The sequence below is a fragment of the Cephus cinctus genome, unplaced genomic scaffold (genome assembly GCF_000341935.2).
Source record: "Cephus cinctus unplaced genomic scaffold, Ccin1 Ccin1_scaffold0276, whole genome shotgun sequence".
Lineage (NCBI taxonomy): Eukaryota > Metazoa > Arthropoda > Insecta > Hymenoptera > Cephidae > Cephus > Cephus cinctus.
In genome coordinates, this window is record NW_014332985.1 from 3821 (window position 1) to 21910 (window position 18090).

At 41.9% G+C, this 18090-nt stretch overlaps 1 protein-coding gene across 7 annotated transcripts in view; it reads left to right on the forward strand.

Annotated features, from left to right (window-relative positions):
- Positions 1 to 1026: 1026 nt before the first annotated feature.
- The window catches only part of LOC107266010 (zinc finger C4H2 domain-containing protein), a gene marked incomplete at its 5' end in the record, with an annotated part of 45290 nt that continues 28226 nt past the window's right edge, over positions 1027 to 18090 (forward strand). For 5 of the 7 annotated variants that reach the window (XM_025083262.1, XM_025083263.1, XM_025083264.1 and 2 more), the window contains 2 exon segments: positions 1027 to 1208; positions 1316 to 1387. In XM_025083262.1, the coding sequence (XP_024939030.1) occupies positions 1027 to 1208; positions 1316 to 1387 (254 nt within the window). 7 annotated transcript variants of the gene reach the window in all.

The window sequence follows — 18090 nt, forward strand, 5'->3', positions numbered from 1 at the left end:
GAGAACAAGAGCGTGTGCCCGGACACGAGCAGTCCTCCACCAAGCTCCCTATTGCGCATGAGGGGCCTTATTGGCGTCTCGCTTACACTCGTGCTGTGCAACAAGGACGCACCGAGCGACCCTCTGGCGTCTCACTCGCACCGTAGTGCTTTCTGCGTTGCACGCACATGCCAAGATTGTGAGCAGGCGCCGCCCAATCTCCTCTTTTACCTAACCGCACGGCGACTACCGTTGACACCATTAATGCAGTTGACTGTACCTTTCTACCTTTTCAATCTTTGAAAATTATAAATCTTTCTTCTATTTTTTTTTCTTTTTTTGCAGTATGCAGGGTATTCCGAAATTACCTGACCAACGGGGTATGGCGGTGCTCGGGAGGCACCACTGATAACGAAAATGACATTTTTTTGTCCGGAAGGTCATAGTATTTAAATGGGAGCAGGTCAAAGTTGAGCAATCAGAGCGAGGCGTCAAGAGAAACGCAGGCACCTAGGAACTCTGAGTTTTCTTCCCTCGATTTTATTTCTCGGTGGCTTCGGGCAGGATGAAGTCAGCCGAAGACATGCCATTGGATATCACTTCGTGAGAACAGAGGTTCTCAGTTGAATAGTCAAGCACTAACTGAAAACTACAATGTCCTATGATAATGCCACTTGACTTATTTCTTATATTTCTTCAACTGAGAACCTCCGTTCTCAGTGAGTGACATCCAATAGGCATGTTTTCGAATGACGCCATCCTACCCGAAGCCACCGAGAAATAAAATCGAGGGAAGAAAACTCAGAGTTCGTAGGTGCCTGCGTTTCTCTTGACGCTTCGCTCTGATTGGTCAACTTTGACCTGCTCCCGTTTAAAAAACTATGATCTTCCGGACAAAAGGAAGGTCATTTTCGCGATCAGTGGCGCCTCCCGAACACCGTCATACCCAGTTGGTCAGGTAATTTCGGAACACCCTGTATATCAGTGTGTTGAATAAATTACAAGTGTTTCTGAATATATACGAAATTTAACAAAAATTGATTTTAGATGGAAACTGTAATAAAGCAAGCTGAAGAAGCGCGGAATAGGGCCAGAGAAACTGCAAAATTGATTCACAATAATGACTACCAACCATTGAAACATGACATCGACAGAATGCGCAGAGAGTATTTGGGTTTGGAACGATTGCCAGAGCTATATGAAACAGAATCTGATTTAATTTCTCCTGAGTAAGTATAATTTTTATATCTCCTCATTTAAATCACATGAATCATTACATACCGACTTAAAATTCTTGGTATATTCTGCTTTGATTTATATAGCCAAATGATGGCAGCCATATTGATTTTTGCAGATGGACAAAGATGGATGGCTTAACACCCGAAGCATGTACTTCACGTGGTATCAGGTTTGGCCAATAAAATTCTTCCTTTGTGCAATTAGTATGAAAAATATACAAGTTATCCCATTTTTAAGACTAGAAGTGCAAGCGGCGTCGTCCCTATCTGAATTCGAATCGCCACGTAGCTCAGAATCAATGGAGATAGCGCATTTTCTTAAAAAAATGTTCTACCTTTCGCGGCTCCCACACCTTTACTCCATACATTAGATCACTAATAACTAGTCCCTGGAGTAAAGTTTCTTTCATTTCCCACGAGTCTGACTCTATAGCGGAGAGTAATTTAAGTGCTGCAGTTACAATGGTAATGCCAAACCTTGTAATGCTACAATTATAATCCCACCCAGAATTTAGGGAGGATGAACGTTATTATGAATAATGAGAATAAGGTATCAATTGAACTCAAATAATCTCGACGTTATTAGGAGAGAGGGGAGTCGGAGCAAAGCTTTTGGCGCTAGATATTTCCGCCCCGGAGAAATATACAATACCTTCCCTCTTCTCGCGCTCTTCAAATTCTTTCAACCGACTTAAAATTCCCTTTCGAATTTTCTCCGGTCGGACGCGGTATCCCGACAAGCTCAATTATAGGAGAAAGGGGTTTGTTACTCTATTCTGCAACCGTAGCGGCGATCGTGTGGTCTCAAAGACGGGCAGGGGACAGACTTTACAAAAACTTGAAAGAAGGACGCGCACAGATTACTTTAAACGGAACTGAAAGTAAATGTATTAAATAAAAGTATATAAATACAGAGAAAAATAGAAAGTTTCGCAAATATCAAATTTCACTGATTATACCGTAAAGCTGGCTGGTGCGTTCGCGGATATTTATGCGATCCTGTGACATGGACAAAACGCAATACATTAACAATTTAAATAAATAAATAATAGTTATTCTCAAAATGGAGACAAGAGGTAACCTGGAAGATTCACCCCACCCATTCTGGATGACTCTGAAACGGGATACGGACGCAATACAAAAATACAAATTAAATTCATGAAATTTTATATATAATTTACTACTACTAAAGTTTTGTCGCTAAGGAAAACAATCCTGGACTTTCCGCGTCGCCTAAATGCGATAGTCCACTCTAATGGAACTTTCTTGTAGGAGACAACAATGAGGCAGTAAGGATTCAGAATATTCTACTATGACTTACGTATACATTGCCACCCCGTTATACGGCTGTTTCCCAAACAACGTAAGTCCCGCAACGAGTACAGTTACATATTATACAATCTTATACGGTTCTTTAATTACTTTCTGTTGGTTACTCAATAATGGCTCCCTAAATGTTCCGCACTAATGGGTACGACGGTTACATCAGAACTAATTTCAAGCAAACTGTAATTTCAAAGACCTACTGCGCGAATTGACAACTGAGCGGGCTATCCCTTAATCGGTATCCGAATTGGCCGGGATTGCCTTATCAGCCGTGCAGTTACGCTACTCCAATTTTCTAGGAAACCACGGTTTTCTGTTGCTCCCGAGGACAGGGTTCACATCCACTCTCAATAAACTTTCGATGCACAGCGCCAGGCTGACCCCGAAGCCCCTGGATGGTCAGTGAAGTTTCTAGGAACATAGTAAGAGCCTATAGCCTGTTGGCAATCTCGAACACAACTAAATCGGGGGTATTTCACTAGGGGCTGCAAATACTCGGGAACAACGGTCGTGATTGGGCGGCGGACGAAACTATTCGTTAACGTTTCTCCGTCATCTCTGTCTAGGTGGCCGTCCTATAAATTGTGACGTCTTTTACGCGATCGAGGAGGCGTCGGGATTCGGAACAATAGGTTGGTTAGGTCAAACAGTCACGCGACACACAAAAGAATTCGGGGGCTTCAATATAACATCAAAAGTTTCGGTTTATTAAAGAAAATCGGCAGCGCGAAGCGCAACGATTTTGTATAATACCGAAATGATAATTACAAGAAAAAATTAGTAATGGAATTGAACATCAAAAAACGATAACAGAAGTACAATTAAAAGAAAAATATTACTTGGTACTTTGCGTACCTGACAAATTTAAAATCAAATTGTGACGCGGCTCATGCGTTCACCGCAACACGATAACTGACCGTCAAGGACCTGTACGCATTCTACGCGTTGCACAATCAAGAATTACAGCTTCCTTACGGGCGGGACGACATGAAACAATTCGGAAATACATTACACAATTTCTATTCCAGAATATCGAAGCAAAAGATCAAATCAGTGAATCCTGCCCGTCGACGGACCTTCGTGCCTTAGTCAAAATCAAAGTGGGGGGTCGCCCCTCCGCGTGTCCTTTGCACGCACAGTCAAATCACGAAGCAACAAAACCAAATTCCAAGATCTGCACAAAAATACATCGCTCACAAAAGTCAAATGTACTCGCTTACCGTGGCGTTCCCTTGTTCGCGTAATCCAAGAAAACCCAAGCTGCTGCCTCTCAGCACTATGTGCATTTGCGTATAAACTTCCAAGCAAATCAGCAAAACGTGCGGCGACATCGCGTGTCCAAGCAGGATAGATTTCCGATCTTCACGCGCTGTCTTCGCGTGAAGGATAGCACCCCCTCCCTTAGGTCAATGGGCGGCGATTCGCCCTGCGGACGAATCCGTCCAACCCAGAATCTTCGCCACGCGCCATCTTCGAAGATGTCATCGCGAAAATTAATAATTTGCTTATTAAATTGTGGACAATTCATAAATATCGGTCCTACGACGAGTTTCCTTTGTCATCATGCGAAGGTGCACCAGGCGTCCCTGGATTCCCAACTCGCGGAAATATAATTATGCGAAAGCTAACGGTGCGTGTTAGGCCACAGGGGTCGTTAGCGGTGCTCATTTGTTGAGCGCTGTGCACGCCACTTCCAGTCGTCGTGGTTGAGTCTCAGCCGGGTAGGGCGCGTTGCCGCCGCGTGACGTCACACCTGTCCCGCGCTGCGCGCGCCTCCTGGGCCAGTAGAGTTGCTCTCCAGAGATAATTCGAGTGTCGACCCTCGCGCATCGCAACTCCCTCCTCCTGGAACTCCTGCTGGCTCGTCCATCTCTCTGTCTCTCCGAGTCTTTACGGGCACGGCAAGCGAGCGATCTATTCGAACTCCGGCAGAGTACACAGCGAAACAACAGAAAATAATCAAATATCATGTCATATGCTTTCATTGGCCCTTGCGATCGGTGGATCCTGTCTGGACTTTTGCCGTGGCCTTACGCCACTCTCGCGTTTCGGCGTGATTTTCCGCCAAGGACATGAACGAGTGAAATCCACCACGTCACAACATAGGTAGTATCGTTTAAAATAAAATAAAATCACGTGGATTAGAATACGTTCTGGGCTACTTGATGCATTGGCATTGCCTCTCGTCTAACGAGTTCGCCTCGTCATTGAGTTCCCGGTGTAGCTCGCACTGATTACCTTACTCTAACGGGCGGGGTAAATATGCTACGTCACAACCTGTCTGTTTTTTTCTGCAGTTCCGAATTAGTCTGATGTGGAGAATACTACGCCAAGGAAGAAAAATTCTTTGATGATCTCGGATTTACATACTTCATGTATAAACGTATACTTAGGTACCTTCATGGAAAACTACGTCCAATATTTCAGTATTTAATTTTAGAAGGTTCTCCTGACAGTATTGCTCGAGACATTTCAACATCGCTTTAGACCCATCAACGAATATGCTAGCATTACAATATCATCAACACATATTAAATATTTGTGTTTCGTGAGGTAAACGGAATGAGCTGCCTCTATTCTTCTGGTCGAAAAGTTATGACTGAAGTTAGATGAGATACAGAGTAAAAAGTATCGTGCTCAATAAAACGTCTTTACTTAATCATAGAGAGCTTGAGAGGTTCTTACAGATTTGGAGCTAACTCTTACGTTAGAAGTTTTTTCCCAGGATCTGGCGCGGTTTAATAATAATAATAATAATAATAATAATAATAATAATAATAATAATAACAACAACAGCAGCAGCAGCAGCAGCAACAACGACGACGACGACGACGACGACGACGACAGCAACAGCAATAATAATAATAATAATAATAATAATAATAGCGTCTTTATTTTCAAGATGTTACAGACAAAGGGCGTGAATCAGTTATATGAGGTATTCTTTTACAAATCGAACACTTTTTTCGACTGTAGAATTTAGATTCTCATGAAAATTTTTTTACAGCTTCTATTCAAGAAATAATGTGACTCCTGTATCACGATTTTTGAGAGAACATTTTTTTTTGATAGGTATATTTATTTTTAATTTCAATGATAATCGAAGAAATGATAATTACTCATGTATATAAAATTCATTATTTCTGGTTTTACTCATTCAATCGATTTCGTTTTTTTTTTAATTCCTTACCGTGTTATGTTAGCTCTTTAATGAATATGTAAATGATCTTCATTCTGTTATTTAAAAAAGTTATTAACAATTTTATTGTTTAAACAATTATTTTACATTTGCCCCCTCAATGAATAACATTTAAAAAAATACTATCGTGTGCAGTATGTTTTAATCTAAAAAACCCACACTTAAGAAATGTGGAGACTTTATTAGATCCGAAAATATTAAATATTTTCTAGTGCGCGGCGTGCGCGTCGCGCGTGGATCATAGCTTGACGTGCTAAAACGTTTCTGAGTCAAGCCGCGACCAGCGTTCCTGGAGATGCTTACGCGATTTGTCGTTCAAGAATAGTGGAAACTAGTTTATCGTTTAAATAAAGGTATATTTCTGTAGAATATTTTCACAAATTACAAGTACGCACAGTTTCAAAAATCTTACAATGTTTAACTTACTTACAACAGTCTTTTTAGTGCTTCCATTTTTTTAAATAAGAAAACTTTGAGTACTCCCAAATGTTAATGGAATATGCATTGAAGTAATTATTTTATAAATAATGTGTTTTAATCAATAAATTTACTCACATATTACAACTATCCAAGAGACCAAAGAATGTTTAAATTCAAGCCCGTATACTATTTGAAGCAATGTGACAATAATAGATGTAGCAAGATATTTAACGTGTAACAAGAGATTTAATCATTTTATAATACTGACATTCTGTTGAATGTTCTTGCAAAGAAAAATGCTTCGCTAATGCTTTACTTTTCGTGATAGTTAAAGCCTTATCGAATCTTGCCTTCAACTTTTTCTCTTCTTCTGAACAATCATAATTTTCTACGAATTGTAATGTTATTTTAGGGAGAGCTTTAGTTGCTAATTCAAATAATTGTCTTGGCGTTTGTATTGGATCGTTTGTTCTTCGCAGACTGGCTCTAGCAGCTAATCTTTTCAACGTTCCTCCCAAGCTATCGCACGCACCTTTGCCATGCGAAGTTGGGAAGAAGTGCCATTCTGCATCTAAACCGAAATCTTCTTTATGGTGAGTGAGATTAGCAACATTTTCGTAACTGCTTTGCATTTTGACCCCCATAGATCACAGTCCGACTTATTCTTATCCAATCTTGTATATAACATGTGGACTTCTCTTTTTTACTTTTAGCAGTAACATAATTCCTGTAGATTCTATATATTACCCAATACGCGTCACTTCTCCATTTCAAGAAATGCGTACACGCGTAATTCCGCAATTGTATCATTTTTTAATCGTGTCAATGATTCATGGGTTATGCGGTTTCGTCATACGTTTCATCGGCGCAACTTGGTCAGCAACTTGAATTATTAATTCCTTGCATTTTCGAAGCTTCTTATCAACACTTATGCAATCACATTGGTTCCCGCAGTTACTTTAACTGGCCAGATTATCAGCATATGCTACATCAGCATTTTTAAAAGTGCGTCCATATACAAATTTCTTACGTTCTCTCATTTTAATTACTTTTCGCATACTAAATATTACGTCATGATCACTGATTCCATGCGAACTCAATATACCTGACCTTACAACACGACATTTCTCACTGGGCATTATAATGTCTAATAATGAATTATTATTCTGATTGTCCCAGTTCGTTCTTTAAATAGTTGTTTTAAAGATAAGTTGAGGAGTTTTATCGAAAAAGGCGATATGCGCCCGAAAGTCGGTAAAAGTGTTGTCCAAAATCATGGAAAATACAAAGTACGAAATATGGTAAACAAAAAATACGACTGGATTCGATTCTTCCAGATACATCTTTTATGTTCGAACCATGTTTTTGGTACAAACATTGGTCTTCAAGATAAACAATTAAAACTTACTTATTAAACCTGAAAAAAACGCGTTAAATTCAATCCTTTTTAAAACTAAAACTTCGTTTTCTCAGCTAATACTAGGCCGAATCGCTTCAAATTTAAACTGTAGATCCATGACTTCTTGGCGAAGCCTATGATGTGGATCACAATATTGCAGCGCCATATTGCTGATAAATATTTTAATTCAAAACAAAAACCATGTTTTTCACATTTCATCTAGCGAGGAAGTTTTTCATTATGAAAGTCTCATCAAATGCTCCCTAAAAATGCTGGTCGTCAACGTTTGAACAAGTTTTTATCAAAATTTGATCGCAATTGATTGAAAATTATAAAATTTGTCGCGAGTTAAAGAAAAGATTGCATTGCCGCGCCGCGCCGTCGTCGCGATGTCCGCCGCGCGCGGCCCGGATTGATGTATTTGTTTTCTTCAAACTGCAATTTTTCGGCTCCATATCAACAGATTTGATTCGAATGTCGAGCGTGTTTTCTCGAACCTCTAGCGAAGATAATTGTTGGAAAGTATCGAGCAACATTTTATTTCAATTTTAACTAATGACGAATTGCAGTTGCATCGGCGCGTGCGAGCACAAAGGAAAGTGGGAACAACCGTACAATAAAAAAGAGCAAGAGGTCCTACATTTTTCTTAAAACAAACGAAACTCGAGTATTTCTGTTCGTTTTTTGTTTACCAATATTTATAGTGTTAAGCCTTAGCTAGTGAAGCTGCTAGGGCGTAGATATATTTTCATTGTGGACTACCATTTAAAGGCTAGGCGTATCTGTATCTGTGTTATTGGGGATGGAATAAGGTTGTTGAAAGAGTCGTAGATCGGGTTGCTTCGAAGAGTGGATTATTTATTGGTATTGTGGATTCGAATGAGAAGCAAGGAGCACCATCAATTCGTTACAGTTAGATTACATATAAAGAATTTGTTAACTTACGCAAATTGTGATTAGATTATTGGTTTGAAGAATTGAGAAGGGTTTCACAGTATGAATTTTTTCCTATGCACTCTGATGTCTGTCATTGCACTTGCGAAAGATTGATACGAACGCTCACCGCGGTGACTTCTCTGACTCTCGGGTAGGAAGGATTGGTCACAAGGAGTCGAAGGCACGTAAGATACTACTCGTAGAGGAACGAGCAAGACTCGATGATTTCGACGGTAGCTTCTAGAGGAGTTCCGTCGGTTACCAACATTCACGACAGACTGATCATCGGTCCCGAATACCGTAGGTGCATTAGCTCTAATTTTGGGGACAATGCACCGCATAATTGATGAATTTGCAAAGGAAGAGTCTTGCTTCATACCTCGCTGCTATGTGGTGTGAGTGTGTGGCCTGCTACTCAACGTTCTAGGATTTACATGAGGCAATTAAAAAGTTTGATGTGCCGAAAAGAATGTACAGATTACATTTACTGGAGTACATCCGCTTTAGGATATAACAATAGTTCCTGAGGTCCTTGTTTTACTTACAAGGAAACCTTGGTAGGTGTCCACCTCTGATTTTATTCGTTTTCACATATGTGAAATTACTCGAAAAACTAAGCGACACGTGTTTTTTCTTATCGGCCCAAATTAAATTTTTGGGCGTGAAAACCGACCCTGAAAATTGAGGTACTAAACACCCATTTAATTATTTCACATATAAAAGCGGTATCTTTCACAATGAAACCTATTGGAAAAATTTCCTCACAATGAGAGATCAAAAATGTGAATTTTTCAAATTTGTCGAATAATTTTTAGGGAGGTAAACTACTCCAAAATTTTTTTTTATTATAAAAAAAATTGCCAAACAGGAGTAAATTCGAGCCAAAAAATTTGAAATAAAATATACGTTTCTCGCGATAATTAAATAAAATTGACGTATTTTGCATTTTTGCAAAAAGTTATTTTCTAGGGGGTAACCACCCCAAGTACATTTTATTATGCATTTCTTAAATAAAGTAATTTTTGCGAACGAAAGAAACTGGAAAAATTTCTTCACAATAAGAGATCAAAAATATGATTTTCTGAAATTTCTCGAATAATTTTTATGAGGGTGAACTACCCCAAAATTATTTTTCATTATACAAAACCACCATAAGTGCAGTTCACTGTTGGTATGTTTCCGTACAATAAAGGATTATAGGAAACTTATATTACATAAGTTGACACTTTTAGAAGATGCCTTACGTTGGGAAGCATTTATTTCAAATGTAATTTGAGTGCCTATAGACATTGAGCTTATAAAGCGTCGACTTACTTTCGTTAAAGGTGCATATTTAGACGGATAACCTTTAAACATGTTGTCCACGAAACAAAAATTTCATCGTAAAAATTCAAATCTTTTCACTATGGAATCTTATTATTTTTATATGTTGTTATGCCGTTATGAGTTCTTTAGGATCACAAATAAATAATTGCACCGATTTAGAATTATATAAAGAACGATTATAGTTTATTGAAATTGGTATAATGTAAATACGAAGGTAACACAAATCAAATGGTAAAAGGCCCAATGATACTAATTATTCACGCACTATAAAATACGCTCCAGGACTTCACTCCTAGCTAGAAACTTTGCGAGTGATTGCTGTGGCTCACAAGGTTCGCATTCGAACCTTGGCATTCGCCTAATGCTGACTTTGCGTCTGGAGATTAACTATAGCGTGAATCCTATCATGGGGCATAACAATGTATATAATTAGATGTTGCTGCGGAGTGTTTTTGTCGACCCATGCGTCTTTATTTATAGGAAGAAGGCTGACTGATCGCGAAAAATCGTTCACTGTTGTTTTAAACGTCGTTGAGTTAGAACGTTCAATTTCATCAGTTTCATCTTTTCTACAGTAAAACATAAACAATTATCTAATTTTAAACATGGCAATAAATCCGTGGTGAAAAAAATCCTCGTGTTTTAAGCATTTCTTCGAAGAGCATTATTACCGTACCAAATACAATGAATAATAGAGTCTGATGATGCTTGCTGGTCTAATAAATCTATTTGTTATAATAATTGCTTGGTAATTCACATTTTCATAATGTAACGCGTACTTCTGATAATGTAAATTTATGTAATACAGGTTCCTTTTTTTTATGAAAACTTACCAATAGTAAACTGCACTTATGGCTATTTTGTATAATGAAAAACAATATGGGGGTAGTTTACCCCTCTAAAAATTATTCGACAAATTTGAGAAAATTACATTTTTGATCTTTCATTGTGAGGATATTTTTCCAATTAGTTTCATTGTGAAAGATACCGCTTTTATATGTGAAATAATTAAATGGGTGTTTAGTACCCCAATTTAAGAGGCGGTTTTCACGCCTAAAAATTTAATTTGGGCCGATATGAAAAAACACGTGTCGCTTAATTTTTCGAATACTACAACATACGTGAAAACGAAAAAAATCAGAGGTGAGCACCTATCAAGGTTTTCTTGTTAGCTTCATTAGTCGCCATCCTCGTGAAAGCGAACGTCTATCCTTGTATAAAAATTACTCAGTACAATAGAATATTAAAACATGAATTTATCAAACTTTTCATCGAGTATGAAACGAAATTCAGATGATGCATCATCGTTAGCAAATGAAAAATATTATAATAAAAACAATAAAACCGCTTGAGTTACGGTAAGCTATTTACATATTGCAGATTTTTGTTCTCTTCCGATCTTACTTCAGTTGTTACTTGTTAGGCTTTACTTAAATTAAAATTGGTCCAATTCTATCAAATAAAAAATGTGTACATGTTCGTAATTTTAAAGAATGCTATCGATGTCCTATGCAATATTTTTTCAAAATAGTACATCAATAAACGGATGCAAACTGAATTTTGAGCCGAATGCGAGTTTGCAGGACGAGGCGGAGCCGAGGCATGCTGCCGCAAGAGGCTCTAAAATCGTTTTGCAGCAGTTCATTATAGTATTTTATATAATGAGGCCGGTATGGTGAAATTAAATTCGTCGAATTAAATCAATTCCTTCAACAAATAATTTAAAACTTCAAAACATTTGAAATGTTGAAAATTTGAAACTTTTAAAGGTTTTTTCAGTGTCTCATGATAAGAAATTTTTGGTACATATTTATAACTTTGAACAATTCTTTTAATAGGGAGCTGAATATGTTTCGTACCCAGGCAAAATTGTTGCAGCCAAAAAATTCAAGCCTGTTGAATACATAAAATGTCGAGTACCTGAACATGTCGAAATTCGAATCAAATCTGGTGACGTGAGCCGAAAAATTGCAGTTTGAAGAAAACGAATACATCAGTTCGAGCCGCGCGCGGCGGACGTGGCGACGATGGCGCGCGGCAATGCAGTCTTTTTTTTAACTCGCGACAACTTTTATAAATTTCAATCAACTGCGATCAAACTTCGCTAAAAACTTGCTCAAACATTGACGACCAGCATTTTTAGGGGACATTTGATGAGACTTTCATAATGAAAAACTTCCTCGCTAGATGAAATGTGAAAAACACGGTTTTTGTTTTGTATTAAAGTATTTATCAACAAGATGGCGCTACAACATTGTGATCTACATCATAGGCTTCGCTAAGGAGTCATGGATCTACAGTTTAAATTCGAAACGATTCGGTCTAGTATTAGCTGAGAAAATGAAGTATTAGTTTTAAAAAATATTGAATTTAACGCGATTTTTCAGGTGAAAAAAGTAAGTTGTTATTTTTTATGATGAAATCCAATGTTTGTACGAAAAAATGGTTCGAACATAAAAGATGCGTCTGGACGAGCCGAATCCATTCGTATTTTTTGTTTATCACATTTCGTACTTTGTATATATATATTTTTTATATACATTGTGACGTGCTGGGCACATTATGTGCGCCCAGAGTCCGCGCAAACTAGCTATCTCAACGCCACGGGGAAGGGGGAATGCAAAAGAAAGGGGAACACGGTGTAAAGTAAAAAAGAATATAATTAATAAAGTAAAGTCGTAGTACAAAGAAAATAGATGGTAAGAAATATAAAACAAAAGCTAACAGCGCACGCGGCCTCGGGAGAATTTAAAGGGACTCGGAGGTGAGGAGGGGCTTCGGGGATGGAAGGGAATGGTATGGAGCCAGGGTGGCAGGAGGGACGGGGGGGTGTCAATTGGGGACTAAGACTCGAACAATCTATGGGCGCCAGCTACTGTAACGGTGTAGCACCGACGAGTGACCCCGAAAGGTCCTCGTTTGTTTACTGGACGGGAATGGCAAGGCTAGCGGATGGAGAGGTGAGGGGATCTCAGGACGAAGGTTCCCGAACGCGAAAATGGCTACTTTTATACCTCGGTGGGAACGCGAAAATGGGCAAAGGGTAGATGGGGGATGGTACGGAGGATTTCTGAAAAAGGGGGAACGCAAGATACTAGAATTTAGGGCGCACGCAATACACCACAGCCTTGAGCTTAAGGGCGGAAGGCCCGACGGAAATGCAAAAGAAACTACTAGAATGCCGGCCCACGTGGGGATGGCTTGCGATGTCATGAAGGGACCTACGAAATCTACGGCGCAAATACTAGAAATAGGATAAGGGAAAAGGGGCAAGAAAAGGAAGAAACGCAATCACTCAGTACTCACGCGAAATTCTCGTCACACTGATAATCCTTTGCACTCACTCACGCTTTCCACACTATCCTCTATTCGCACTCTGTTCGCTCGCAATCTTTACGGCTGCCTGGCTCGAAGTGAAGATTTCTTGCCGATTTCCGGTCCTCTTTGTTTCCGTCCATGGGCCTCCAGGGCCTCGGTGGTTGGTGGATCTGCTCGGTTGAGAGGGCTACACGCTCCGGCATTGATCGGCAGTTCCGGCGTGGCAGGGTTGGCATGGCATTGGTCCTTTTCGCTGACGGGCCTTCCAGGGCCTCGCGAGCGGATGGCACGGCGCTGGCTTCGCCGGCGCGCGGGCTGACTGTCGCGCACCGGTCAACATAGCGGCCTCCAGGCCTGTCAAGATTCCTCCCGGGCACATTCGCGGTTTTGGAGAGAGAGGACTCCACTGCTGTCACACGGGCCTCTTTACTACCCGTGTGACGGGACTGCGCCGGGGCTGCATCTCTGTGGCGATGGTGGCGGCTGGCGGGCATCATCCCACGGGAGTCTCGATTAGCTGTTTCCTCGCTGCCCATGCCATCCCTGCCTTCCGTTGCCGAGGCAACGCAGCCACTCTCGCGTTCCATCCAGGGATGATGTGTCCTCGTAGGTGGTCCATGGTAGCGGTTCTCGATGATGGTCCTCGAGCCAGTGCCCTACGGGGAATGGGGACAGGGAGGAAAGGGTGGAGGGGAGGGATCTTACGGCTAATTGTAATAGACCTAGAACACTAAATACACGCGATTAACAGTACTAACTATAGAGTGCAATACTCAAGGCCTGTGGGGACCTCGAGCCAGAAAGCGAGGGGAGTCTGCTGCAATATTTTTGTTACAACATATATTGTATATATATAATAACTTCCACGAGTTTGGACAACACTTTTACCGAATTTCGAGCCTTTTTCGATAAAACTCCTCAGTTAGACATTATTCTTTCTAATCGAGTAACACCTGGATCAGAATTGTTAATCATATAATCATATCCTCAAGGCAAATTATCCGATCACAGCTCCACGATGCTTCCAACAGCGCGACCTCTAGAACACCTAGAGAGGCAAGTGAGAGCTGGGGGGCTCTTGTATACACTTAAAATAAAAAACTAGAGATTCCTTAGTTGATTCTTAACACATACAATATTCAGGGTTTAGACCTGATCTACAGATACTAAATTCTTAACTATTTTGTATGGATCCCCTTTTTTAACGTAAATTCCGCCCCCCCCTCACCCCGTTTTCAAATCGAGGATATTAGCCCTGTCACTATGTACTGTGACGTGATTTTTCGAATCACGGTCCCAAGGCGGCTCCGGTTACCGATACAGATAACGTTCTCGATTTCTGGTTCCCTTCGGGTCGCCACCCTGCTCAGAAGCTACGCTCTCGGGTTGATTCGTATAATTATGTCAAGGCTCTCGTAAGATTTCGTTATTGTTTAGTTGAGGTCGAGGTGCTCGAATCTGCCGTGGGGAGATAGTCTCCACGTACCGAGTTGCCCGGCAGAGGAGAGTACCCTCCGGAGACGTCTCCACGGGCCGGCAGAAGCCCGGATGAAATACCGGCGCCCCGCTGGAGATGGGCAAAGGGCTGTAGAGCGGGCGGAGATAGTTTTGATACGGTTAAGGATAAGAGAGGAACCTCCTGCCCGAGTTAAGGATGTGGTGCCCAGCTGTGGCCCGATGCCCTGGGGAAGCGGCCGTGGAGGATCTCCAGAAGATACGTACCGATTCGTTAAGGAACGCTCTCGATTTGGTTTAAAGAGACGCCTCGAAGGAGATAGAAGAATTATCGGTTACAAGACTCTCGACCAATCAGAAAGATTAGTTCTCGGATTTGGCTGTTGTCAAAGCAGTCTGTCTCGGGGCACCGACCGAGGTGTCACGGGCTGGATCGTGCTCCCGTGCTATCTGTTGATAGTTTTTCTTGCCGTGTTCGCTACAGTATAGCAAGTTCTTGATTCGTACAGTTCTCGCGTTGTTCTCGCGATATCCAGGCAATTATATGAATTTCTGTGAGTGTTCCGGAGGTGTAGTGCTGTGCCTTAGTGCAGTGCTCACCGGAGTGTCCTTTGGATACAGTTCTCGGCCTCCACGGATTAGCTGCACCAGCTCCGGTGAGGACTCCCAATTTATTAATTGTTGAAGGGATCTCGATAGATAGTTAAGATTCGTTCTGATACGTTCTCGATTCGTCGCTCTCTGTCTCTCGCACTATTTGCCAGACTCTTACTTCGACCCTCTCTACCTCAAACCTGGCAGCCTCAGCGGCCGTGCATTTCCGTAACCGTCCGCTCCCATTCGTGCATCGAGTTGCGTTTGCTGATTTTACGCGACCCCAAAGATAAGCACCTACGGTTGCGTTTCTCGATTTTACGCTTCCCCAAAAATCGACAGGATCTGTTAAGCTATCGCCTCGTCTGATAGGTTCCGTCAGAGTTCTCGTTTTGGTGGAGTTGGGCCTGTTCCACCCCAACTCCTAGTTTATACCAGCTCGTCAGTTCCCGGTGAAAAAAGAATTGGCTGGCGCTCGCCTGGCTTGTGGATGCACGAACGACGGGTGGACGGCCGAAGGTAACGTAGGTTGTTTCTCAAAGATAGTTCGTTCTCGTATGTTTTACTAACGGTGTCGGGTCAAGGAAAAGAATTATGCTACAGTACATTGGAAATTGCATTCATTTATAACAGCAATTTTTCTTTACCAATTCTTGGAGTGTCGTTGATCGTCTAAATCCAGATTTCCAGGAGTCCTTGTTGCTTCAGTCTCCATCAAGAAACTCGGTCGAGTCTCACGCCAAGTACAGGCAACCCGCCGTACAGGGTACGGCCCGCTGAGACTGTACTCGAAGCATCTCTTGTACCTGTGTTTCGACTCAAATATATTATGAACGGCTGTATGTGAGAAACATTTATTGATACATTCACTATAGGAATTGAAGGTTCTGAAGCGATTGCCACCAAGTTCAATACGATTAGTGTACGGGATCAGGACGTCTTTACATGGCGAGCAAGATGATTTTATTTCAGGTCCCTCGTCGTCGTCGTCGTCGTCGTCGTCGTCGTCGTCGTCGTCGTCGTCGTCGTCGTCGTCGTCGTCGTCGTCGTCGTCGTCGTCGTCGTCGTCGTCGTCGTCGTCGTCGTCGTCGTCGTCGTCGTCGTCGTCGTCGTCGTCGTCGTCGTCGTCGTCGTCGTCGTCGTCGTCGTCGTCGTCGTCGTCGTCGTCGTCGTCGTCGTCGTCGTCGTCGTCGTCGTCGTCGTCGTCGTCGTCGTCGTCGTCGTCGTCGTCGTCGTCGTCGTCGTCGTCGTCGTCGTCGTCGTCGTCGTCGTCGTCGTCGTCGTCGTCGTCGTCGTCGTCGTCGTCGTCGTCGTCGTCGTCGTCGTCGTCGTCGTCGTCGTCGTCGTCGTCGTCGTCGTCGTCGTCGTCGTCGTCGTCGTCGTCGTCGTCGTCGTCGTCGTCGTCGTCGTCGTCGTCGTCGTCGTCGTCGTCGTCGTCGTCGTCGTCGTCGTCGTCGTCGTCGTCGTCGTCGTCGTCGTCGTCGTCGTCGTCGTCGTCGTCGTCGTCGTCGTCGTCGTCGTCGTCGTCGTCGTCGTCGTCGTCGTCGTCGTCGTCGTCGTCGTCGTCGTCGTCGTCGTCGTCGTCGTCGTCGTCGTCGTCGTCGTCGTCGTCGTCGTCGTCGTCGTCGTCGTCGTCGTCGTCGTCGTCGTCGTCGTCGTCGTCGTCGTCGTCGTCGTCGTCGTCGTCGTCGTCGTCGTCGTCGTCGTCGTCGTCGTCGTCTTCGCACGTCCATCTACTTTTTTACACGACAGCTGGCGCTGACTAATTTGCCTTCTTTACCTATTTGTACTCTGGATGGTGTTGGTAATTTGCGAGTCATAACACAATCAAATACACTTTTTACGTGAAGCTACCGTTCACACCGAATTTCCAGTTAATATAAGGCTGCTTTCATAATAGTACAAAATTATTAAGGCTTTCATGTGGAGCGCGTGTGTATGGGTGTATGTATATGTGTGTTTCGACATAGTTCCTCGTATTTTATGTGACAGTTTTTAGAAATATAGGGTGTCCAGGTATTCCGCTTCATAGTTTCCTGTATCTAGGTGTCGGGCGAGGAAGTTTAGACTGTCCAGGTGTTCTGCTCCATAGTTTCCTGTTTCTAGGCATCCCATGTAGAAGTCCAGAGTGTCCAGGTATTCCGCTCCGTAGTTTCCTCTATCTAGGTGTCGGACGTGGAAGTTCAGTTTCGTGGAATGTCTCGGTGTCCAGAGTGTCCAGAAAAGTGTGCAACGAGCGACGCTTTGACGTTTCGCTCGAACCATATTATCCTCTCTGTTGTTCGCACGGCCTGAGGTACGTAAATAATACAGCACACTCTCCCCTCTTACGTTTACCACACGGCTTCAACAACCTGGACACCATTAACGACGCTTATTCGCGTTCAAGATTACATTTTATTTAAAAATTTGTATATATCTTTATGCATTTCTAAAAAAATGGTCTTATAGATTAAATTTATATGCCATTAAACATTTTCTGCAACGCAATATATTTTTCTGATTAGCGACATCATAATGCATTTACATTTCATACCTGTGAAAATATAATGTTACGATTGCTAAATCCGGAAAATCAAGCAATCGTAAATGAAGTTTGTAATATAAGGGATGATTCGTTGGTTCGGTCTACCTTTACAGCACGTCCACGTGTTAATACAAGGCCTAACGAATTTTATGAATTGGAGTTGTGATAATTTCTCAAGATATGTCTCCGCGGATCTGGAAATATTCTATTTTTAAGTGATTCTTCAGTAGGTAAATCTTTTGGTAAACTTGAAAATTCTATAGGAATCAATTTCCACGGTAAGTATTGAATAGAATTGTTTTGTTCGTTAACTTGATATTCTGTCGCGACAAGATCCTTTTGGCTCGTTGGTTTTGTTTGTTTTTGAGTATAT